Consider the following 24,434-nt stretch of genomic DNA (forward strand, 5'->3'; position numbering starts at 1 on the left):
CATACAAACACCGAGAAGCAATCAGGAGCAGGCAGGAGACAAGAATGGCAATCTGGATCATGGTGCAACAAGAATGCCCTTCCAGAAGCTCTCCTAGCAGCTGCTGTAGCAGATTCCTGAACATGCTGTGCTTCTGGGCAGATATGTTTTGTTTTCTGGGAAAGATCTGGTGCTTTTTATGTCATTATCTTGTCCTGGATGTTATCCTGTTCCCTCAGCCATGCTGCTGAGGCAGATTTGCAGCAAAGGTAGAGCTTTGACGTATGGAATTGACTCATTCAGAGGTAAACCCTGGGTGGATCCTCTAAAATATGATGCCTAGGCAGAGTAATTTCCTACACAGGAAGGAAAGGGAAGTTCTCTGCACAGCGAATTGCTCAAAATAAGATGCTAAAACTGCTTGCAATTGTGTGAAGCCTAGAAACAGGCCAAAAGGGGGAGAAAAAAAAAGTTGGTTCTCTGAAATGCCACACTTCCTCACCCACCCACATTCTCTTTCTCTCTCACACACACACATACCCTGAAATAAACTTGACTGGATGCCAGTCACGTTCCTCCCATGGAATATGGCCAATGTCTCAGCCAATCAAATGCCAAAGAGAATCTCAACAGATAATCAGCTCCAAAAAGCCCTTCACAATAGTATGGGCAGCCTTTCCCAACCTGGTGCCCTCCAGTTGGGTGATATCAACTCCCATAATCCCATATCAACTCTCGTCTGCTCATAGTCATGTTCCCATGCTTCCCAGCCAGAAGACACCAAGTTGGGAAGACTCAGAGGATAAGGAAGCACTGACTGAGTTCCTCTGGAACCAGTGCCAAAACTAGTTTGGTCCCCTCCATTCATGCCAAGAAGGTATGGCCCATCTGAGGCTAAAGTACAGCTTCCACCTGTTTTTCTGTGGCAAGTTAAAAGACAGAAACTGCAAGCAGCATTTTGGATGCCTAGGATGTTACATTCTACAGTGCAGCTGACATTTATCAAAGCCATGGCCATGTCAGGTTCTCAAATTCCAATCAACTCCTAGGCAAGCTTTTTAGTGATGTATGTTTATACAGCAGGACCCAAGTGGAAAAGAGAACTAAACATCAGTACTGAACCCTATTCAAGCATTTGGCATCTTGGCTCTCAGGAGCTATTTTTCTTCCCGATTTCTAGTGGCACTTGGGAAAATCTCCAGCCTGCTGGTTGGGCAGAATGCGTCAATTGTTCCAACAGCAGAATCCTCCCCATTGCCAGGACATGGGAGAGCTCAACCAAACCCACCCAACCAGGCGGCTAGTGCATCCCTGGGAAAAAGACTCTCCTTTGCCAGACAATGGCCATTCAGTCAAAATGACACTGCTCCTGTGGCAGCCATTTATTTGCAGTCTATAGTCAATGAATACTCTGAGGGACTCTGGCCTCTGGACATAGCAGCTGCTTTGTGCCTTAATAACAGAGCCAGCACTCCCGAGGTCACCCTTACACCAGTTGCTGCTGAGAGAAGCGATTAGAAAGGAGGGTGGCCAGCCAGCAGGCTTTCTTCAAGGCTGGCGTAGCTCTTCTTGCTAGAGATGGCTCACAAAGTCTGGTGGAAACGGACATGGCTTAGTGCTTCAGTTAGCCACTCTTCTTCCCAAAAGCCCAGAGTTACCCACTCCCCCACGTCATTATGCTTTTCAAAACAGAGACTCTGTTTTGTCTCTGTTTTCTGTAACGCAGCCTTCCACATGCAAGCACTTTCTGTGTTGGCCTGCAACCTTGAGTTCCGGCAGAGACCAGGGGGAGATGATGGACAGGATAATGCAACGTATCTGGTGGGTTGCCCGGTTAGGAACAAGTAATAACTATGAATCAACAAGTCGGAGAGCCAAATTTCTCCTTTGCCATAAATCCACTACCTAACCAGCACCATCCCATTAGCCATGCTTGCACAAGTCACTCCATCGCAAGGTAGTTTTGGACTCTGGGTCAGTTGAGTGAATGTATTGCGGACCAAACCATTATCTTCCGGTTCCAGCTACTTTCTTACTTGCGAATGGGAACAACAGAACAGACGGATCTTTCCACAGCCTTGGCTTCCCATCCTTGGGCCCCAGTTGTCCAATGGCTGGGAAGGGCAGCAGCTTCAGCCCAAGAACTTCGGGGAAAAGCAGCTTTATAGGATTGCTAAAAGGGCACCCTATCTGCTGCCTTCTAAATCTAAGGGCCAATGAGGGATTCATCAAGCCCTAAACTGCATCGCATCCCGTGATCTAGAAGCCTCTTTTCTATTTGCCAATATGAATAAGGACCACTCTGGTCTTTCCGTTTGGAAGTGTGCACTTTGCACACGGAAGAGACGCTGTCAGCTGCCTTGTCATAACAATGACTTCGAGGGCTGTGCCTTGGGCAATTTTGTAGTCTCACACACTCCGAAGCAACCCACGAGAAGAGCAGCTGTAGAACTTTATATCTTACTATTGACTTTTTCTACGGAATCGGAGAAGGGCTAATACAACCGCCGCCCACGAACTTCGTAGCCTCTTAACCGGCTACCGACAAGCTGCCCCGTCTACGAAAAGCTACTCTTGTTTCTTTAAGACACAAGCCACAACTGGCGCACAAAAAGTAGTTGGATTATACCAAGTGATCGCAGTAGGAGGGGAAGCATTCAGATCCAGCAGACATATATGCGTACGTATATATTGTAGTATTTATGGCTAACAATGAAAAGTCTAGGTTCCAAAAGATGTTATCTCTCCCTCTTCTCTCTCACTTCCAATAATTCACCAAGAGCAGTTTGCTGGAGTGAACTTTTCTCTCAATGGGGGACTTACCCCCCGTCTTCAACTCGGCATCGTTCTGTCCTCCACCCCGATCTTTTAAAGGAAAAGCTGAGGCTTCGGAGAAGAGGGTGGGTGGTACCGGGCTCATGGTCCCTTTAAGAGCCGACTGCTCGGTGTCCGCGAGGATATTGTACTTAAGCTGGCAAGGGGGGTGATGAGTTAAGTATTCAGGTGAGTTCTTGCAAGGAAAAGGCTGGGGGTGTGAGAGAGAGAAATTAGGGGGAAAACATGGAGAAGCACTTGGAAGCAGCATCCAGAGCTGGCTGACAATCTGATTGGCAAAGAATGGCTGAAGCTGAGGAAGAAAGAGGTGTGTGGGTGTTTAATGTGGGTTTTCCGAAATCACTTTTAAGGTGTTTCTCTCTGCAGAGCTGATCCTTTCGCGAATCCCTCAGCTCGTCTGGGTAAGGTTCAGTTTCCTGCGAGGCTGCAGATCCCTTTCTCTGCTTGGTTTGGCAGATCTCCTAGCCCAGTTGGTGAAATGCCTACTCGCTCCGAAAAAGCCGAGCCAGTGAATGGAAAAATTACTTCTCCCTGAACTTTTCTCCAGCCCCCTCCTAAGTGTCCCGCTTAAATCTCGTGGGTGAGGAATCTGGTTTGTATCTTGGCTGAACTACCGGTTTCAACTCCTGAATTTAGAGGCGAGTTGGATCGCTTTCGCCCGTTCGGAACTCGGAGAAGTGTAGACCTTTTAGTGATTGTGGTAGCACGTGGGGATGCGCTTCTCTGGTCCTGCTCACGCCGTGGACGCCGTTGTCTTTTGCCTTTCGGCTGCGATTTTTCACTCTCTGCTGTGGCTGCTGTTTCTTGCCCATTTGCTTCAGGAGCGCTCCTGAGGCCAGCATTCTTGCCTGGCTTTGTTAGTTCAACAGTTGCTGACATCCACATTTTCCTCCTGCGCCTTCCTCTCGCCTGTTATTCGATAGGGGTTTCTTTCTTTTTTTTTTACCAAAGAAAACAACTTTCGGAGCTCCTTTGCTTGAGAAGTTTAAAGCTACTTCGGTTCTCATTAACCAAGCAGAAGGGTAGGAACTGAAGTTCTAGAACAAGGGGTGACCTTCTTAAACCAAATTGAGATGTGGTTCTGTGAAGCTCTCTCTCTCTCTCTTTTATTTTACTGAAGTTAAAGAAGTTAAACAGTTACGGAAATTTGAGGGGGACACCTTATCAATGTAGAGTATGGTTTTTCAAACTGTGTTCCACAGAACTTTAAGGTTCCTTGAGAGATTGAGTGGGGGAGAGAAGATTGCTGAAATGCAGCCAATTTTCTATCAATAGAGTTTTGCCTCTCTTTCTAGATTTTTTTTTTTTAATTATCAGGCTCCATGTCCTGAAAAAGTTTGAAAACAGTTGCTGCAAGAAGCTATCCCTGTTTTGGGATAGTTTCTGTAGAATTCTTTAAAACCATTCCATCCAGATTCCACTGAAATCCACCCCGGGAGTCTTCTCAATGCCCTAGCATGCTGAAGGAAGCATTTCCTCTGCCAGAGTCAATGTGATTAACTTGTCTCTTTGCACTCTGATCTACAGAGGTCCGTGGTGCTTCTTGTACAATTTGGATGCTCCTGTAATGACCCTGATTTAGCGAAGGTCCCTTTGGGAGGCAAAACAAGAATGTGCCCTCAGAAGTGTAGCTGCATTACTGGTGGGCCTGAAACTGTTAAGGAGATATATTAGTTTTCCACATGCATGTCCCATACTCTGAGTCTTAAGGCTTCAGGGAAGAGAAATGACTGTGATCGTAGTGTTTGCTGCTGGTTATTTTATGTGCTTTTGTTCATCCTTTCTTTAGGCTATGTGGGAATTGCTCTAGTCTCAGGTGAAGAGCAGATAGATTCTGACAGGGCATGCAAGGATTATAGTAGCTGTTTGAATTGCTGGTGTTGCTGGAAAAGTAAAAGAATGTTGGCTGTTGGATAGATACAATCCTGCAAGACTAGACTTTGGAGTAGGACTTCTACTAAACAATTGTTTCTCAGCTCTGCAACAAACTTTGTAAATCAGAACAGAATGTTAGGTGCATCATGATGTGGGTGTTTCAGGTCTCCATTTTACATCCCTAATTAAGAAGGTTAGGGTTTCCCTTCTCTTTTGAATACAATAAAAGGCAATTGTTGGCAGAAGAGATTCAAGTTCAATTTGAGGAATTATTCAAAAAAGAAATAACCTTGCCTGGTTAATTGTACAGACTAGAAATTCCATTGCTCAAGAGGGATGGTGTTTTAATTTTGTTCCAGAACTTTCTTCCCTAATTGCAAGCTGTCCAGATGTTTCAGGGTGCTATTCTCATACTTCAGGTTGAGGAAGGCTGGTAATAACACATCTTCTCTCTCTCCCCAGCCCTCCTTTTCTTTGCAGGCTTTAATCTGCCATCATTCTGTTTTTAAGTGACTTGGAGAGGATGCAGGGAGGCAATGCACTGGCAGTGCCATGGCTAATGTTCCTAGCTGTGGCTGGGGCTCCTGGGCAGTATGAGAAGCCTGCTTTTACCCCCATCTTCACCCGCAGGCCCTTCATTGTGGCTTGGAATGCACCAACCCAGGACTGTGAACCTCGCTTCAAGGTTCAGTTGGACTACAGTGTTTTTGATGTTCAGGCCTCACCTAACGAGGGTTGGGTAGACCAGAACTTGACCATTTTTTATAAAGAACGCTTGGGCCTTTATCCCTATTATGATGGGAACAAAGTGGCTATTAATGGGGGTGTCCCACAAAACAGCAGTTTGCGGGAGCATCTGAACCGGTTAGCAGAGGGCATTAAGAAATACATCCCCTCTGATGTAACAGAGGGATTGGCAGTCATTGACTGGGAAGAGTGGAGACCTATCTGGATCCGAAACTGGCAGACCAAAGACATTTACCGGAATGCCTCTCGTAAGCTTGTGCTCTCTCGGCGTCCTAGATTGGAAGAAGACCAGGTGAAGAAGGAAGCCCAGTATGAATTTGAGTCATCGGCTTGTGATTTTATGAGGGAGACTCTGCGATATGCCAAGAACTTTCGTCCCCGACAGCTCTGGGGTTACTACCTCTTCCCTGACTGCTATAACCATGACTACAGCAAGAACAAGAATAGTTACACAGGCCAGTGCCCTGATGTGGAGAAGACACGGAATGATCATCTGGCCTGGCTCTGGAAGGAGAGCACTGCTCTTTTTCCTTCCATTTATTTGGAGCACATGTTGGCCAAAACCATGAATGGCCGCAAGTTTGTGAGGTCTCGAGTAAAAGAAGCCCTTCGTATTTCTCAACAACATCATGATAACTATGCTCTACCCGTCTTTGTTTACACCAGGTCCACCTATATTCGTAGGCAGGATGTTTTAAGTGAGGTAAGAATGCTTTCTTGCTGGAATTGAGAAACATTCAAGACATTGGGACTCTTGAGCAGCAGTCCGTAGTACACGGCTAATCAACTTCTGATGCAACTGGAAGGCTACTTATAGTGCACCCACATGCACTGTACTGCCCACTCTACTGCTATTCTGCACAGACGAAAATGGGGACTGGGTTGACCAACAGTCCAGCACCTGGCCTGGCACAAAATCTAGCTAGTGGGCCACTTTTGATTTGATGAATTATACTGTGACTAGGTTGTTGCATCAAGTTAATCCATTGTTCACTTAATTATAACTTATTCAACAAGCAATAGTTAGGAGCATTCATACATCATGCTAAATCACATATAAATCACAATTTGCTGGACTCCCAAGTATCTAAGCTAAAAAATCAAACCACAGTATGGCTTAGGGTGATGTATAAACCCAGTCATTGTGTAGAACCTAGTCTAATAACTGAAAACTAGTCCCATGCAAGACATTAGAAATGGTACTTTGCAAAGTGTGTTAGTACAAGTGAAGCATCTTTACTCAAAGCATTAAAACAGCTACATCCTCCAGGAGGCTCCAAGCAGCTGCTTTGAAGGTTGTCCCTGGTTCTCCATATATGCATGGTCTGGAACCACCACCAAGGTGCTGTGTATGCACACACATGGAAATAATTTTGGAAATAATCTTTCAAAGCAGGTGTGCTGAGCTTTCTAGAGGAAATAGCTATTTTAATATGTTCATACCCATGTGCTTTGCACAACACCCATTTTTAATGCTTTGGGCAGCCCTAACAATTATTTTTTTTACCTTGCAGTTCTCGAAAAGTTAACATTTCAAAGGTTACTATATTGGTAGGTATAATATCACCGCTCAGCAAGGTCCCGGCCTTCTCCCACCAGATATATATGTAATATACCTCCTGATGTTTTGCTGCCTTATGGGAAACAGAACACATCAGTACTTTTAATTCTTAAAAAACCACTGATATGGAAACAAATTGGCCTAAAGGAATTCTAAGAAGTTTCTGGGGAAATGTGAAGAGACCAGCTGCTTCAGTCTATCAGTTGGGCCATATTATAGCTGCACTGATCTAGGAGAGTTATGTAATCGGTGTTAAAATACATAGGCTGCCCCACTCCCATTTGTGGCTCCAAGTTGGGTAACAAATATATATAATATATATAATTTAAGTTAATTAATAAACCTCTAAAAGGACTGATTAAGCTTCCTTCTAAATTGAGGGGGGCCAGCTGCAGTGGCAAGTTGTTCCATAGTCTGTGGAGAAGCAGAAAAGCTGTTGAGGTTAACAGTACAGTATCTATTGCAAACCTGCAAAAGATCACCCATAGAAGTTCTAAAATTATGGGATGGAATGTAAGGGTATAGGGAGTCCTGCAAATAATATGGATCAATTCTGGATCCAAGACCCAACTGCAGATTTGGTCCTTCACAGGTATGGTGACCCTGCACAGAGTATGCATACCTCTCAAATCCAAAAGTCGTATCCGAGCACTAGAATTGGTAACAGCTCTGTCTTGTCCAAATTCCATCTGTTCTGCAGCCAATCCTTTACAACTTAGAGACATGGAGCTTTTCAATTGTGAGTTTGCAGGGAAGAAATGTAGCTGGGTATTATCACATCATTCTTCCCAGAAGGTTCATCAAATTGTGGTCTTGGAGCCCCCTTCCCCAACAACTAGCCAATTCCCAAGGAGCTGAGCAGAATTTTCCCATGATGCCTTCTGCTAGTGCCTGGAGAGATGAGGCCCATGCCAGCTGCCTCAAGTTGTTGTGTGTGTGGTTTAAAATTACTGAGACATCCAGCGGTATCATCCCTGTCATACTTCCCCTGTGCATATGTTAAGCACTGGAGCTGTGCAGCACTGGAAGACAAAAAGGTGCTTTAAAGGCACCAGTGTAATACCTGCTGTCTTCCACTCCTTAAAATTGCTGCGTCTCTTTCTCGGATCCCCAATCTGCCCTCTATGTTACCATGTAATTCCCATAAAAGACACATTTACACATCAAGAGTAACAGATATGCTATGGGAGTGCTGTGCATGCTCTCAAGTGCCTTTAAAAGCAGCTATAGTAGTCTATGTTGGTCCTTAAATTGGGATTAGTTTGGTTCTCTGATGCACATAGAACAGGTAAGGCTGAAGTAAACAGTCTTTAGATGGCCAGGAGCTGTTGTGGATATGGGGGAAGGGCAGATTTTCTCCCCTCCCCCTTAGAGTCTTTGGGACAGTTTGGGAATTACTTTGTTTCTCCTCTTGAACCCTGTTAAACTTATTTTAGGGTTTCTAAATCTTTTGGAGACTACGGTGCTTTCTGGGGATGAGCAGGGGTTGGGGGAATGTAGAAGTCTAAGCAACTGACCCATCTTCCCTGGGCTTGTGAGAAGTGGCAGGTGAGGTACTTGAGAGCAAGGGACACTTTCCTTCCAGCCTTTCTGATGTTGCACAAAATGCTTTTGACATTAGTTGGGATCTGGATCATCCTTCCTTTTTCCCAGCCTGTATAAAGTTTGTGGTAGAAGGTGATGAAACAAACTGGAACTGTAGCTAGGAAGACTTAAAAGAGCTGTGATTTCCTTTGTCGGTGACTTGCATTTGCAATGTACAGATTGTTATTTTAAAATAAGAGGTAGATGTAGTAGTAACCTTAGTGCACTTCTTATTATAATCTGTATTTCTCTCATGCTTAGCAATAGTACAGTTTTGCACTACAGCCTGCAGAGGGTCTGGAGCCTCAAAAGTGCCATTCTTGGTTTTTATGGAGCTGCGTCTCCTATGAAGTCAAAGCTTGTAAGAGGAAGTTTTTAATCCCTGCTACTAGAAAGGCACTGAGATGTACTAAGGAGTGCTCTGAAGATAAACCATACAATGAAGTATCAAACAGACATGTCTAGGCAAAGATAACTAGCAGCTCAATCAGCTTTTCTGAACTTGTTGCCCTTTCAGTTAGGTAGGATAACAATGCCCAAAGTTATGAGTGTGGACCCTTTGAATTCTGAGAAGTGTAGTTTCAGTGCATTGAGTGCGGTCAGGCTGAAGTAGGTTGATTCAAGCCCTACTTAGGTGAGTTGTTGGTGATGAAATGGGGGCTTTAAGCACTTTGGGGCCAAAGGGCTGCTAACCTACAGAAAGGACTTTAACATGTACTATCCCTATCCATAACCTAGACACTTTTCTTTCACCCTTCTCACAAATTACTATACCATTCAACTTGTATACCTACAGTTTGAAACCTGCATCAACAGGCAACCAGTGCCAAAACTCAAATGTATGGCTGAATTTGGATTTTGCTTCTGCTTTTGAGCAGTGGCTTCTTCTCAGTTTCCATGCTACATTCCAAGCTGCGTTCATTCAGTTAGGAAGGTTGTGTGGCCACTGTAACAGCAAAAGAAACACAATCATTTTAAGCCACAAGATCCATCCATTCTCCCTCTTCCACCCTACTTCTGTGGGTTGATCTACCTAGGTAATAAACTGTCATGGCAAGGTAACACACATTACTTTCCAGTTTCAGGTGGCTGAATATTACCAGCTGTTCACAGCATCTCCACAAGTGTGGAGGTGGACAGGTCTATAGATTGGTCACTGTTCTCTGATTTCCAATGGTAGCTGGCCCTTCTGTCGAAAAGCTGATGAATTCTGCTGTTGGTGAGTGAAATGTTGAGCCTGAAGGATAATCATACCTAGAATTCTCCTTTTGGCTTCTGGACCGATATGGGCGCATCTAACAGTCAAAATGAATTTGACAAATCCAGTATGACAACTTTCTTCTTGGGAGTAAAACCAGCTTCCTGTCACTAGTAGATGGATCAGAGTAGCTCAGTACCTTGAAGAACGACTAGCTTATCTGGCTTAGTAGAAGGATAAGTTATGACCGGAAAAGCAAAAGCAAAAGGAGGAAAAAGCAAAAGGCTGAAAGGTGTCTGGTTAGTGCGTTCGTGGGCATAAGACTGGGAAAATGTTGCTTTCATCTGGGAGGAGAAGTTCTCTTCCTTTGGCTTTGCTTCTGACCCCCTCTGCCATCAAGTTCCTGCGAGGCGTCTTTGATTCTTGTTGACCGCTACCCTAAGTTGTCAGGCTAGAACAGCAAGCAACTGAAGAGTGCAGGCATCAGGGTCTAGCTAGAGACTGTTTAGCAGCCACTACAGGTCTTGACAATGTATCCTGGCAAATCCAATGGGCCCAGGCTGGCACTACTAGATCAAATGCCCTGGCAGTGAATTCCTTCTTGGATAGTCCTTGACTTATAACCATTTGTTCAGCGACCATTCAAAGTTATGGCAGCACTGAACAAAACGATTTACAACCCATGACAGAAGTTATGGTTGTTGCAGCACCTCTGCGGTCACATGATCAAAATTTGGGTGCTTGGCAGTCCGCCTGCACTTAAAATTGCAGGGGTGCTTCAACTTCTCCCAGCCCCCATTCTATGATGTCTTGTCAGCAGCAGGAGCAAGAAGACAGCAAAGGTCAGCTGGGGTGGTGGAGTGCAGGGTGGCGAGGATGGCTGAGCCTGGGCTGGGATGACTGTGGCTTTCTGGGGCATGGCAAGCAGCCCCAGAGCTGTGCAGTCCTCAGGTTGCTTGCCATCCCATCTAACCCTAACCTTTGCAAAGTGGAGGGGCCTATAACCTATAATCTGGAAGCCAGATTCATCAAGTACATGGTAGACTCCTGGAAACAGGAAGGAACCCAGGCTTGGTATGATTTCCCACCCTCATCATGATCCTGGGGAGCTCCTTATCTCCAGACAAACAACTGGAATGCTAGTGTAGGATGATAAAAAGTGAATCTACACTGTGGCAATAAGGGCAGGGAAATGTCAGTTGCTCTTCAGTGGCCTTGTTTAAGGTTGCCTGATACTTGCTAGGGAAGGATCACCTTGCTGTTGTGATGTGTTTGCACAATATTTTGCTGATAAAATCTCAGTTGCCAAAGTCTTGACTCTTCATGGGCAGAATCTGGTGACTGAGGTGACATCTTGAGGCATTTCCTGGGATTTCTTTTAGTCTGTAGTATGATAAAGTGGATAGGATACTCCTTGATATGAGCTCTTGCACCTATGGTTTAGACTTATGCCCCTCATGGCTCCTTTTGGGATGAGGGAATGTGACAAGCTGGGCCCAAGAGATAGTCAATATCTCTTGGGGGGAAGGACTGATGTCAGTTACCTTGAAAAAGGTGGTAGTATGCTCTACCTTGAGAATCCTTCCCTGGTCCAGTCATTTTGGACAACTATTTGTCTCCAACTTCCCTTTTTGGAGAAGATCATTGAACAGGTGGTGGCACATCACTTACAGATCACCCTAAATGAAATGGAATATTGGACCCCTTTCAGTCCAGATTCAGGCCTGGGCATAGGAGGAAAATAGCGTGGACCCTAGTGGATACCTATGTTGGGATCTTGATAAGGGAATGCATCCAGTCTGGTCCTGTTAAATCTCTTGGTAGCTTTTGATACTGTTGTTTGTGTGGGAACACTGTTTTTGAATGGTTTCATTCCTTCCTGAGAGATGGTGGGGAGCAGACATCAGCCTTGCAGGTGCTTGCTTGTGTGCCTCGGGGTGTGATTCTCTTCCCCCTGCCCTGCTTTTTAATTTTTATATGAAACCACTGGGACAATTCATCGGTCAGTTATGGGGCAAATATCACCAGTACTCTGATGATATAGCTCTGCATCTCCATTGGATGCTGTGAAAGCCTTGTCTTGGTATCTGCAGGCTGGATGGAGCAAAGCAGGCTGAAATTGAACCCTAGCAAGACAGAGGTGCTGTTGTCCAAAGGAGATTCTTTGTAACCTCTGGTTGTAACTATAGATGGAATGGCATTCCTCCTTAAGGAGCAGGGCCATGACTTGGGACTCCTCCTTGGACTTCTGGCTACTGCTGGATGGGTAGATAAGAGGCCCTGGTGAAGGGACAATCATCCAACTTTGGCTGATGCACCAGTTGCAGTTGAGGCTTTGATAACTGTAACTCATGCCCTTATCGCCATATAATTTGGATACCGTAATGTGCTCTACGTGGGGCTGCCTTGGAAGACCAGCAGAAATTGCAGTTGGTTCCAAATTCAGCTGCTCGCTTCCTGGTGAATGAGACTTTCCAGAGCCGTGTGACTCCTGTGCTGTTGGCCCTACATCGGCTGCCGGTAGGGTGCCTACATAGTTTGGCTATTCCGAGGTACCTTCAAGGTCTGTGAAGTGGAAGCAACCCACCCAGTGAGTGCACTTCCAGAAAAAAAATATTAATGGTGCCCCATTTGGGGGCATGGGGGTGGGGTAGCAAACTGTTCCTCAGCAGTGCCTCCTGTTTTAAGGATGTCTGTCAGTGCTCATCCTTTCTGGAAGCGGATGAAAACTGAACACGACCAGTCTGTTGAAGGATGATGGTTTCATGCCATTGGATGTTATGGAGTATTGCTCTTCTTATGAGTTTAATAGTTATATTTGTAACGTTCTTGTTGATGTTAACCATTGGGGGGCCCTGGCAGTTGTGTCAGAATATAAAATAAGTTAGTTGTTTGCTGCAGTCAATCTAGAAAGCTGCTTGCCAGATAAAGTTGTATTACTTGAAAATACAGGATGACAAACAAAGATCTGGGATAGGAGTCTGGTCTAGAAAAGTAATTGGGCTAGGGACTTTTTGCAGGGAAAAGACATACCTGTTTCCTGTTCAGGAGATGACACACGTGCTATGAATTTGCCGGAAGTGTATCACTTCAGTCCCGCAATGTTTTGAACGATAAATGGACCTTTCTAATTTGCTAAAGATTTGGATCCATGTTTAAAGTATTATCTGTTTTTATATAATTAATGGTAATGGTTAAGAACCTATTTGTATCCATTCTGAGCTAGCAAACCTACTAATCATCTAACATTGGCCGACTTTAGTACTTACATGCCGTAACCCTTTCTGGACGTTTCCTTCCAGACAGACCTGATCTCCACCATAGGTGAGAGTGCTGCTTTGGGGGCAGCTGGTGCTATCTTCTGGGGAGATGCTGAAAACACTAGGAGTAAGGTAGGACTTATTCTTCCCTCCCTGTCTCACATGCCTACTCCGTATGATTTCATGCTAAGACAGGCCTAGCACCCAGTAGTTTTCCCACAGTCCTCTTGGACAAGGCTTTTGATCTCTTTTCTGCCAGGAACATGTCAGGTCCTGTCTGCTGTATCAGGAGGCTACCCAGCAATGCCTCTCTGGCTTGCTCTCCGTCTAGGTGGTGTTGTGCAGAGCTGCCTGGACAGGTTGTAACTGAGCTCACTAAGAGGTGGGTTTTGCAAAACTCTGGAAAGATGTGGAGAATCAGTAAAGATAAGCAAGGGAATTGTAATTGGTGTTTTGAGTTGCAGGAGTCATCTCTAAAGCTAAGTCAGTGCCTGGACTAGAAACTAATTGGCAGCTATTTTTCTTCTTTTTTAAAATATGAAACTTTTATTATGAACACAGAGTTAATTTACATGCTTCAAGCTGTTAGTAAAGAATAAAGATACAAAGAAGAGATACTGAAATAGAGTAAAAAAGGTAAAACAAAAAACATCGTAAAGAGGAACTTTCAGTCGTTCATTTTTCCCTTCCCTTTTGTTGTCCCTAACCACTAATCACTCCTAAAGTATTTGTACTTTACTTGGAATATTGGAGATCGCTGCTTATATTTATTTGAATCATTTCATCTGATGCTTTTAATCCATCTCCCCTTAAAAACCATATTCCAGATGCCTAAACCTGCCTTGCTGCATGATATATCACGTGTAAGGGAGCCATTCCTGCTTGAATTGAGTTAAACTTCTGTTATGAATATATACAGCCAGTTTTGTCACTGCTGTGTCTTCTCCAGTATTGATCTCCCATTCTTGTATTGTCGGCAGGGTTTTACTTTTCCAGTGTTGCGGGTCTCCTTTGATCCTTCCCATTTTCACTGGGCCCATGAACATTTTGGTGGCATCTATCAAACAAATCCTTTATCAGTTGGGCCTGTTTCCTCCCTTCTTGTGTCTGTTACTCATTTGGACTGTCTTCTTCTGTAGGAAACTTGCCAGATGATTAAAAAATACATAGAAGAGCCTCTTGGCCGTTACATCGTCAATGTGACAACCGCAGCTGAGCTCTGCAGCCAGACCCTTTGCAGGGGCCACGGCCGGTGCCGGCGCCAAGAAAGCGATGCCAGCGTCTTTCTGCATCTCAACCCAGACAGCTTCCAGATCTACCGGAATGAACCCAGGCATCTGAAGCCACTTCTGGGGGCCAAAGGAAACCTCTCTCGGGCAGACATTTCCTTCCTGCAAACCCACTTCCAGTGCCACTGTTACCAGGGGTGGCGCGGAAGAGGGTGCGAGAAGCAGCTGAACCCACCCGGGGGCGGCCCCTCCCTTCCCTACACCCTTGGACTCCAGTTGCTGGCGACTGCCTTCCTTCTGGTCTGCTTGCACTAGGCCACCTCTCCAGTGGGATCTGTGGGGTGCAAGGGAATTTTTGGTGCCTGGAACAAGGGGAGAGGCGGTGCAATAGGCCAGGAAGGTAGGCAGCAAGCGAGGGAGAAGGAGGGGCCTCTCCCGCTTATGTCTTTATTTAGCAGTAATGTAGCAGACATCCTCTTCAAGAGACTGCTCTACCTCTCCCATCTGCGCCCCTGGCCTTCATGAGGCAAAAGAGAAAGGACCCTTCTAACCACTGCGAGTGCCTCTGTTCAGAGAGCTGGACAACTGGAAGAAAGGGTGGCTTTAGAGACTGGCAAAGGCAGGATGCTCCGTGGGACACGACCTTCCCCGTGGCTTTGCCTTGGTTTGCCAGGTAGCTTCTTCACCCTGGGAACCCATTGGGTGCCTTAGGTCAGCTACCCAAAAGAGAGGGTCAGACCAGGGACCTGGGCCGGGGCTACAGGGTCGGAAGGCCGGCATCCAGTCCTCCGTCGATGCTCTGCCTAAGGACTGGGAAGGGGGTGCTTGGCTCCTCTGTTTTAGGGAGTGGTGGGGCACAGCCACAAGCAATGGGACCTTGACGCACAGGAGTAGGAGGTTTCATGGAGCTGCTGTAATGAGGTAAATTGCTGCTGTTATCTGTCTCTTTAGATAGGTGGTAGAGAAGGAGGTGAGTCCAGGGGGATTACCTTGGAGGGTAGCCAGGAAATCACTTTTGCTGACTGGTGGGGTGGGCAATGCATTTTTTTAATGGCCCAGATGAGGCCATTCATGGGAAAAACATGCTGTTCTGTCTGTGGCCACTGCCAACCTGGAAGCCTGCATCTCTTACAGAAAAACCAAAAAGTGTTACCTCAGAATTAAAGAGACACAGAGAAAATCATGTGTGCTTTGTACTGTGTGAAGAAATCTTGCCGCTTGCCCTGGCACTCTTTCTTCCCTTTACTCTTTGCCAAGAATGAGACTCCAGCTGGAAGCAACCTCCAGTTTGCAGTAATGGTTTTGGCCTGTTCTCTGCACGACTTCCTCAGGGCAAGGCTTGTTGTCTATCACAGAATGTGGTCCTTTGATGGTGCTGAATCCAAGCTAGGGAGAACACCAAATGGCCTGTGCTTGAGAGAAAAGGCCCTGGTCTCTGCTGTGACCCGAGGGATGAAGATCAAATGTGGTGGTTGCTGCCTCTCTCTTGTTCAGAGGGTGAAAAGGGGGCCCTCACCTACCCTTTTCTGGAGCAGCACATCACTAGGGATCTCTTTGCCCAGCTCTTCCTGTTCCTTGTAATGAAGTCAGCGCATCCTCTTTAGCAAGGCGAGGCTGCTCTCATGGGCCTGTGCGTCTCACATAAGGAAAACAGGAGAGGGAACTCCCTATATTTCTTTTCCTTTCTTTCAACCTCAAGGCCAACTTATTTCTTCCTGGTGAAGAAATTTTGCCGTTATTGTCTTTTAAGTTGGCCCCAAAGTTTAGCAGAGCCAGCCCTACCATTTGACAAAATGCAGAAGCTCCCTCAACATCCCATATGGAGGATCAAACCCAGACCTGATGACAGATTTTTTTCAGAATAAAAAATATGCAGCGACACTACATAACTTGCCTTCTGCTCAAAGGTAGCCTGCTATTCTCCAGTGTGGCACTGAAATGTCCTAAACTATCCCAGAAGTGAAATACATATTTGTGCAGCTCTCCTTCCATTTCTTGTTACTCTTTAAATAATTTTATTGTGCAAACTACAAAATGCAGATTCATATAATATCAAAAGATCAACCACAAAAATAATCGCAGTAATAAAAATTGTCCATTTTTAAACATTTGTAGAAGTGTGTTGTAATCTAATCTGGATCAGGATCTCTTCATGCAGAAGGGGATAAGGTAGTCTGCTGTCCTTCTTACGCCTCTTTATTTAGAACAAGCACCTCTCCCTTGAGGAGGGGGAGGGGGGCCAAAAAGATACCTGACAACGGAGATTTAAAAATTTGCATATAGGTGATATACAGGGGTGAGTTTTTCTAGATAAAAGGGGTTGAAGTGGGAAAGTTTAGGCTTCCTTATCCTGATATGAGTCATGCTGATCTAGAGCAAGCCTTTATATACCTACTTTACTGCAAATTAAAAGTAGGACAACTGCGTATTTGACATACTGTGTGGTTTGGCCATGAGATAAATACCAGACCACTTGGCTTCTATTCATGGAATAAAGAAGATGAAGACGCCTTCAAATTGGGGTTGACTCCTTGATGTCCATTTAATTTGTTTTGCAACAACACAGAATTACTTTGCCATTGTCTTCTTCCAGGGTATATTTTCAACTTCCCAACTTAGTTTACAGCCCTGGGGTTTCCTGGTGGTTTTCCATCCATATACTAACAAGGTCCAATCCTGCTTGCTTTGAGATCAGCCAAGATTGACCAGGTGCTGCTACCTCAGCTGGACCATGGGTGGGGGTGAGGACATTTTCTCCTCTGCTTCTAGAAGAAAAACATCTTGACCTAATAATGGTTCTAAGAGCACATCTCTTGATCTTTGGCTGTATGTTTCTTGGTTGATTCTGCATTAGTCATCTCTTGCAGTGATAAATAGGGGTATATAAAATGTTCCAAGCTTGAAACACTTAAAGCTACAAGTGGCCATTTTATTCCACCCTGCTTCTATTTTTCACTATAGGTAATATGGAGAATTCAAAATAAAAAGGTTGCTTAACATTTGTTTCTGTTGTTTGCATATATGCAAAAATTAAAATAACCCCCTTGGCCAGCCTTTCTGTAGGTTGGGTGGCATGTAACAATCAACATGGACTACTTCCACATCTATTTAAGATAAGATAAACAACAGTAACTAGGGAGCAAGGATATATTTCAAGCTCTTTATGATGGAGCACTTGAAATATTTTGAATTCTTTTGTGTATGTGGGAACAAACCCATTGAAAATGTTCCAATGGAACATTCTGAGTAGGGCTTGGAAAAAACTTTTTTTTAAAAAAATTGTGCACACTTTACTGGTAAAACACATCTCAGTATTATAAAAAGGCTTCTTGGAGCGTGCTTGAGGAACTTCTGATGCTTCATGGACTTCAGTCTTAATGGGAGTTCTACCAGAGTGGGAAGTAGATGTGCTAGAAACCTAAAATGATTAACTTGATGAACAAAAGGGCAGAGATACAAAAAGTTAACTTATTTCTGTTTTTTCTGTGCCACTGACTTTGCAGGACATAAGAAATAACCACTGAGCCAGTGCTTATTTTACCACTACCGCTATTGTCAAATTCTTGGCAGCAGGAACCTGTTTTGTGTTCTTCATTAGAACCATTTCTAGTCTTCCAGCTGGAGATAATCAAATTGGGAAATGCCACAGCCAGAATCTGAAACCTTGTACACTCATGGCCATTTGTTCATGAGGTCAAATGGCATGCAATTCTGTACAAAGGATAAACAAAATTATTATTATTTTGCAGGGTGGGGAGGTGCCATTCTACTGCTTTTACACCAAGAACACGCTGCTTTAAACCAATCCTTGCAGGAGTCCCCCAGAATGAATCCAGCCAGTAGATAACTCTGGAAGTACATCTGCTAGATACCGTTCTGGTGTGACAGTGATCAGGGTGGGTGGGCTGCCAAGCAATTTTTGCTTTAAATTATTGTTGCTCAGGGACTTGCTACTGTGGGAGTAACCCACTGCACATTTCTCAATTGTTCTCCTAAGGGCACCAGGGGAAGGCACTAAGTGCTACCAACTGAAACTCTCACTTAAGACTATTGAATTATTATAAATGATGTCACATGTCCACAAACGCGAAACCTCTCAACTTCCCTGGGAGTAGAGAACATGGCTGGAATTCAGTGATGTGGTCTGTTTGCATCACTCTGCTTCACCCCCTCAAAAAATAATTCTAAAAGGTGGATCGCACCCTTATTATGCCCTCTGCTGCAAGGTCTGCTGCACAAAAGTTTCCCACCCCTAGTTTAAAGAAATGCAGCTGCCTCTAGAGAGAATGTAGTTGTTACTGCACAGTGTAGGTGTCATGCGCTGCCTCCCCCTGAATAACAATCAGACACTGGTTTGCGAATCAGGTTCTGGTTTATTGCAGGGCAGGTACAGCGTTGGTAGAAAAAAGCTGAGAGTGACAGGAGCGCGCCGGTGCGGGGTTTAAATACCCCGCGCCGGTCAGCGCCCCCTCGCTCACGGTCACGTCACCCCCCTTTGTCCCATGCGTTGCCCTACCGGTGGGTGAGGGTTTCCGGGATCGCCCATCATCAGGTTTCCATTCTTCTGCTGATTGCTTTCAGCTGGGCGATCCCCGTTGTATTGCCGCTGATGGTTTGGGTGGCTCCGTGATTCATTTGGCTATTGTTTGTTGGCCGTTAGTCGTTGTAGGTTGATGGCTACTTAACTTGTACCCCTTCACCTATTTCCTTGTCATTGTCATGAGTGCCATTGCGCTGATGACTTTAGCTCAACGGCACTCATGACATACTGCCCCCTTTCCGAATAGTGTTCCCCCTCGGGTTTCTGGGTTTTCCCCGTGGAGCTGTCAAAACGCCACATTTTTTTTTTTTTTTTTTTTCAAAGTTCCCGCCGGAGTAGTTGTCGCCCCTCCCTTTGCTCCTCCCTCTACCACGTGCCTTCCCAGGGTGTGTCCATGGTGCGCATGCTCGGGTTCTGACCTGGCGTGCGCATGCTCCAACCACACCCTGTTTGTTTGGCTCAGTTCGGCGAGGCGAGAGGCGTGGCTGGTCGGGTGCTTCTCAGCTCCAGGTAGGGCCCTTCTTTTCTTATTTAGAGTGCGTCGCCTTTGTTGTGTCTCCTGGGCGTTGCCCCCAGGTTGCCCTGTTGACTTGTTTGCCACTCCCCCGCGGCCGGGGGGCGGGGGGAGGGTGCTGGCGATCGTTTGTCACCACCCCGTGGGCCCGGGGCGGGGGGAGTGAGTCCCGGGGGGGGGAAGGTCCACCCAAGTCGCGGGCTTGGGAGGGGCCCTTTCCCTTGGGGCACGGGAGGCGGGGGGAGGCCTGCGGGGGGGGGGGGTTGGTTTTGCTGACCTTGGTTGCGGTTTGTCGGGGTATGCCCGGTGAAATGCTCTGGTCAGGTCAGGCGCGTTAACGTTGTGCGCCGCCACCCATTCCGGGTGGGGGAAGTGTTTCCACCTGACCAGATAGTGTAGAGTTCCTCGTTGCTTGCGGGAGTCGAGGATGTCCCTTATCTCGAAGTGGTGTTGCCCGTCGATCATAAGTGGTGCGGGCTGTGGCGTGCTTGGGTGCCATCGGGAGGTGGTTGCCGGTTTTAGGAGGCTGGTGTGGAACACCGGGTGGAGCCTCCGGAGGTTGTGTGGCAGGTCCAGGCGTATTGCTACCGGGTTCACTATTTGCGTGACTCGGAATGGCCCGATGTACTTAGGCCCCAGTTTTTTCGAGGGTTGGGTTGACTTTAGGAACTTGGTGGATAGATAGGCCATATCCCCCGCCTGGAACGTCGGTTGTTGGCGCCGGTGCTTGTCGGCCTGCTCTTTGTAAGCAGCCTGTGCCTCCTTCAGCGCCGCCGTGATTACTGGCCATGCTTCCGCGATCTTCCGTCCCCAGTCGCTGGCGTCCACCTGTGGTTCCGGGGGTTGAGGTAGCTCCGGTATGGGGACGAAGTCGCGCCCCGAGACTACTTCGAACGGAGTTTTCCCCGTGCTCGTGTGGACGGCGTTGTTGTATGCGACTTCGGCGAACGGGAGCAGTTCAGCCCAGTCGTCTTGGTGGTAGTTCGTATATGATCGTATAAATTGCTCTAAGGTGACATTAAGAACCTCAGTGGCTCCGTCCGTCTGCGGATGCCAAGCCGTAGATAGGGCCTGTTGGGTCCCCGTCAGCTTCAGGAAGGCCCGCCAGAATTTGGAGGTGAACTGTGTGCCCCTGTCGGTCACCACACGTGCGGGACATCCGTGTAGCCTGTACACGTGGATGAGGAAGAGTTTGGCTAGTTGTTGTGAGGATGGGACCGACGTGCAGGGGATGAAGTGGGCCTGCTTTGAGAAGTAGTCCTTCACCACCCAAATGGCCGTTTTCTTCTGGCTGGGTGGGAGGTCCACTATAAAATCCATAGAGATTTCCTCCCATGGGCGGGAGGGTTCTGCCACCCGTTGCAATAGCCCCGCGGGTTTGCCTGGTGCCCGTTTGGCCCTAGCGCACGTTGGGCAGGACGCCACGTAGGTTTTTACGTCTCGCCTGAGCGCGGGCCACCAGAATTGGCGCCGTGTTAGGTGTAGGGTCTTGAGGAACCCAAAGTGTCCCGCTTGCTTGGCGTCGTGTGACCTATGCAAGATCGCCTGGCGTTGCGAGTCCGGGACGTAGATTCTGCCTTCCCCCCATGCCAGGTCTTGCGCCATCGTTACCTTGTCGGGGTTCGCCAGGAACCAGGGGTCGGTTTTGAGGGCGGCGGCGAGGTCCGTGCGCATTCCCCCTGGTAGTTGCGGTTGGCTTCTTTCCGTCGCCGGTTGTCCCGCCGTCGGCTGCGCCGTAGCGTCGAGCTGCCTCCGTGCGCCGCTTCGGGTGGTCACGGCCATCCCCAGTTGCGAGGCGGATAGGACCGTCCCAATGGTGTCTGGGGCGGGCTCTTCGTCTTGGGGCAGTCGGGAGAGGGCGTCGGCCAGGAAGTTCTTCTTGCCCGGCATGAACTTCAGCTGGAAATCAAAGCGGCTGAAGAATTGGGCCCATCGGACCTGTTTTGGGCTAAGGCGTCTAGGCGTTCGTAGGGCCTCGAGGTTCCGGTGGTCCGTCCAGACCTCGAATGGTTGGGTGGCTCCCTCGAGTAGGTGTCGCCATGTCTCTAGTGCCGATTTCACCGCGAAGGCTTCTTTCTCCCAGACGTGCCATCGCCTCTCTGTCTCAGAGAACTTCCTTGACAGGTAGGCGCATGGTTTCAGGAGCCCCGTGGAGTCTTTCTGTAGTAGGATGGCTCCCAGGGAGAAGTCTGAGGCGTCGGCTTGGACCACGAACGGCCGTTCTGGGTCCGGGTGCGCGAGGATTGGCTCCGTAGTGAACAGCGCTTTCAGCTTGTCGAATGCGGTCTGGCACGCGGGAGTCCAATTCAGCACTGTGCCTGGGTTCTTGGCGCGTCGGGTGTCCCCCACCCCTTTGGTTTTGAGGAGGTCCGTTAAGGGGAGGGCTATCTCAGCGAACCCCCGGGCGAATGACCTGTAGAAATTCGCGAATCCCAGGAAGCTCTGTAGTTGCCGTCTGTTGCGGGGCCGCTCCCAGTTTAGCACCGCTTCGACTTTTGCGGGGTCCATTTCGATGCCGTCCCCGGAGATTCGATACCCCAAATAGTCTAGGCGCTCTTTGTGAAACTCGCACTTTGTAGGCTTCGCATAGAGCTGCGCCCTTCTGAGCTTGTCGAGGACTTGCCTGACTAAGGTTACGTGTTCCTCATGTGTTTTTGTGTAAATAAGGACGTCGTCGATGTAGACCAGGACCCCTTTAAACAGATGTTCATGCAGTACCTCATTGATGAGCTGCATGAACACCCCAGGGGCCCCCGTGAGTCCGAAGGGCAGTACCTTGTACTGGAAAGCGCCTAGGGGGCAGTTAAACGCCGTCTTCCATTCGTCCCCCTCCCTGATTCGGATGCGATAGTACGCCTCGCGAAGGTCCAATTTGGAAAAGACTTTGCCCGTGGACAGGTGGGCGAGCATGTCCTTCACCAGGGGTAAGGGATATTTGTTGGACAGGGAAGCCGCGTTTAGGCCCCGGTAGTCGGTACAGAGCCGTAGGGTCCCGTCTTTCTTCTCCCGGAATAAGACGGGGGCTCCGACCGGTGAGCATGCTGGCTCTATGAATCCCCTGTCTAGGTTTTTATCGATGAACTCCCGGAGGGTTGCCATCTCCTTCGGGGTCATCGAATAGATTTTTGGTCGAGGTAAGGGGACGTCGGGCAGTAGGTCGATCCGGCAATCCGTCTTGCGGTGGGGGGGTAGTTGGTCAGCCTCTGCCTCTCCGAAGACCTCGGAGAAGTCGGCGTATTGTTCTGGTAGGTCTGCTGGGTTAGCGGCGTTGTCTTGTGTGGTCGCCTCCGCTCGTCCTACCGTGGGGTTGCTTTTGCCGGCTGGAACTGGTGCTCGATACTCGCCGTCGCCGAATGTGAAGGTGCGGGTCGCCCAGTTGATCCGCGGGTTGTTTTTTGCGAGCCATGGCATCCCCAGGACTGCAATGGGCCGTCCGATGTGCGTGACTACGAACGATGTGCGCTCAGTGTGAGTGCCCATTTGCAGGGTGACCGGCTCGGTTTGTAGCGTGGCTGGTTTCCCTCCCGCTGTAGAGCCGTCCAGCTGGTGGAATGCCAGCGGCGTGGGGAGGGGGAAGCAGCGGAGGTCGAGTTTGGCGACTAGGTCGGGGTGGATGAGGTTTTTTGAGCACCCCGAGTCCACTAGTGCCGCGGCCGTGGTGGCTCCGTTTCCGGTAGAGAGTTGAATTGCTGCCAATATTACGGAGCTTTTGTCGTTTCGTTGAGGTGGTCCGCGTTGCTGTCCCACCGCCTGCCTCGCCACGCGTCTCAGAGCAGGCGGGGAGCATTTCCCGCCGGCTGGTCGGGGTCGGTACTGTCCTCTTCCCCCCAGTAAGCGTCCCAGCCCTCTTTCGGTGTCGCTGTGGCCACGGTCATTCGGCGGTGAGGCGGCGGCCCCGGGTTGGGTGGTTTGGGGCTAATTTTCGGGGTGGGCTTGGGCGCGCTGGTCGGCGGTCGGTTGGCGAAGCAATCCGCCGTCTTGTGCCCTAATTTGCCACACCTCCTGCAGGGCTCCCGGTTGAACTTCTTTTTAGGGTATATGGGGCCGGCCATCCCCCCGTGTAGTGCGGGTACCTTTTTCCCGGCATCGTTTGTGTCTTCCGTGGTTGTCATGAGGAAGGTGCGGTGCGCGTGTTCGGCTTTCCCCGCGAGGTGGATCCACCCGTGTAACGTTTCTGGGTCGTCGCGGTAGAGGGCCCATTGGAGAACGTCGCGGTTGAGCCCCCTTTTGAAGATTTCCAGCAGGGTGGTCTCGGACCAGTCGCTGACCTTCCCCGCGAGGGCTTTGAACTCCAGGGCGTAGTCGGGGACCGTGCGGGTGCCCTGTTTAAGTCTTTGGAGTGCGCTTTTCGCCCGCACTTTGGCTAGGGGGTCTTCGAAGTAGTCTTTCATCTCTTTGATGAAAGCAGGGAAGGTGGCGAGGGCGGGGGAGCTGGACTCGTACAGTTGGACGTACCAGTCCGCCGCCCTGTCTTGGAGTTTGATCGCCACGGCGGCGATCTTGTCGGCCTCGGAGTCATAGGAGTGTCCGTGCCTCCCCATGAACTCCCTAGCGTTGGTCACAAAAAACGAGAGTTTTGTGGGGGTCCCATCGAAGAAGATGGGGAAGTCCTTTGGGGCCCGGGCGTTTTGTGCGGCCCCGCCTCTCGCTTCTCGGGGTGTGGTGTCGGCCGCCTGTGCCGTCTGCTGGCCCTCCGCTGGCCCGTGTGGGTTCGATGCTTCGCTCGGGGTGTGGGCTTGTGCGGGGACGTCGTTGGGTGGCGCGGGGGGCATAAGCGCCTGGAGCATGGTCCGGAGTTCCGTCAGCTGAGCCCGCATGGCCGCGAGTTCAGCTCGTGCCTCCTCGTCCACAGCCCGCGCCGCCGCTGGGGCCGGTTCCGTTGGCGCGTCCTCGGGGGCGGGTTGCCGGCGGGGTTCATCGTCCCTCTGCCGCGGGTCCGCTTCCTCCGCCGTCTGATGGGTGTCTCCGTTGTCCTCCTCCGTGTCGAGCGCCGTGGGGCTGTCGCTCCACGCCCGTTGCTGGGGTGCGGTGCGGGGCGCGGGGTCCTCCGCTGGTTTCGGAAGTCGTGCCGCTCCCTCCCGCGGTCGGGTTGCCTCCGTCGCCATCTCCCCT

At 48.6% G+C, this 24,434-nt stretch overlaps 1 protein-coding gene across 4 annotated transcripts in view; it reads left to right on the forward strand.

Moving 5' to 3' along the window:
* The first annotated feature begins 2,436 nt into the window (after positions 1 to 2,436).
* The window catches only part of HYAL2 (hyaluronidase 2), a 138,323-nt gene continuing 116,325 nt past the window's right edge, over positions 2,437 to 24,434 (forward strand). Inside the window, exons 1-5 of one of the 4 annotated variants that reach the window (XM_063291979.1) lie at positions 2,879 to 2,982; positions 3,181 to 3,406; positions 5,170 to 6,139; positions 13,082 to 13,171; positions 14,179 to 15,708. In XM_063291979.1, coding sequence (XP_063148049.1) covers positions 5,213 to 6,139; positions 13,082 to 13,171; positions 14,179 to 14,583 — 1,422 coding nt within the window. In that variant the 5' untranslated portion in view covers positions 2,879 to 2,982; positions 3,181 to 3,406; positions 5,170 to 5,212 and the 3' untranslated portion in view covers positions 14,584 to 15,708. Of the gene's footprint in view, positions 2,660 to 2,871; positions 2,983 to 3,180; positions 3,407 to 5,169; positions 6,140 to 13,081; positions 13,172 to 14,178; positions 15,709 to 24,434 lie in introns of those variants that run through there. The other 3 variants (XM_063291978.1, XM_063291980.1, XM_063291977.1) reach the window with 3 other exon arrangements.

Source organism: Candoia aspera, chromosome 2, assembly GCF_035149785.1.
Source record: "Candoia aspera isolate rCanAsp1 chromosome 2, rCanAsp1.hap2, whole genome shotgun sequence".
NCBI classification, from domain to species: Eukaryota; Metazoa; Chordata; class Lepidosauria; order Squamata; family Boidae; genus Candoia; species Candoia aspera.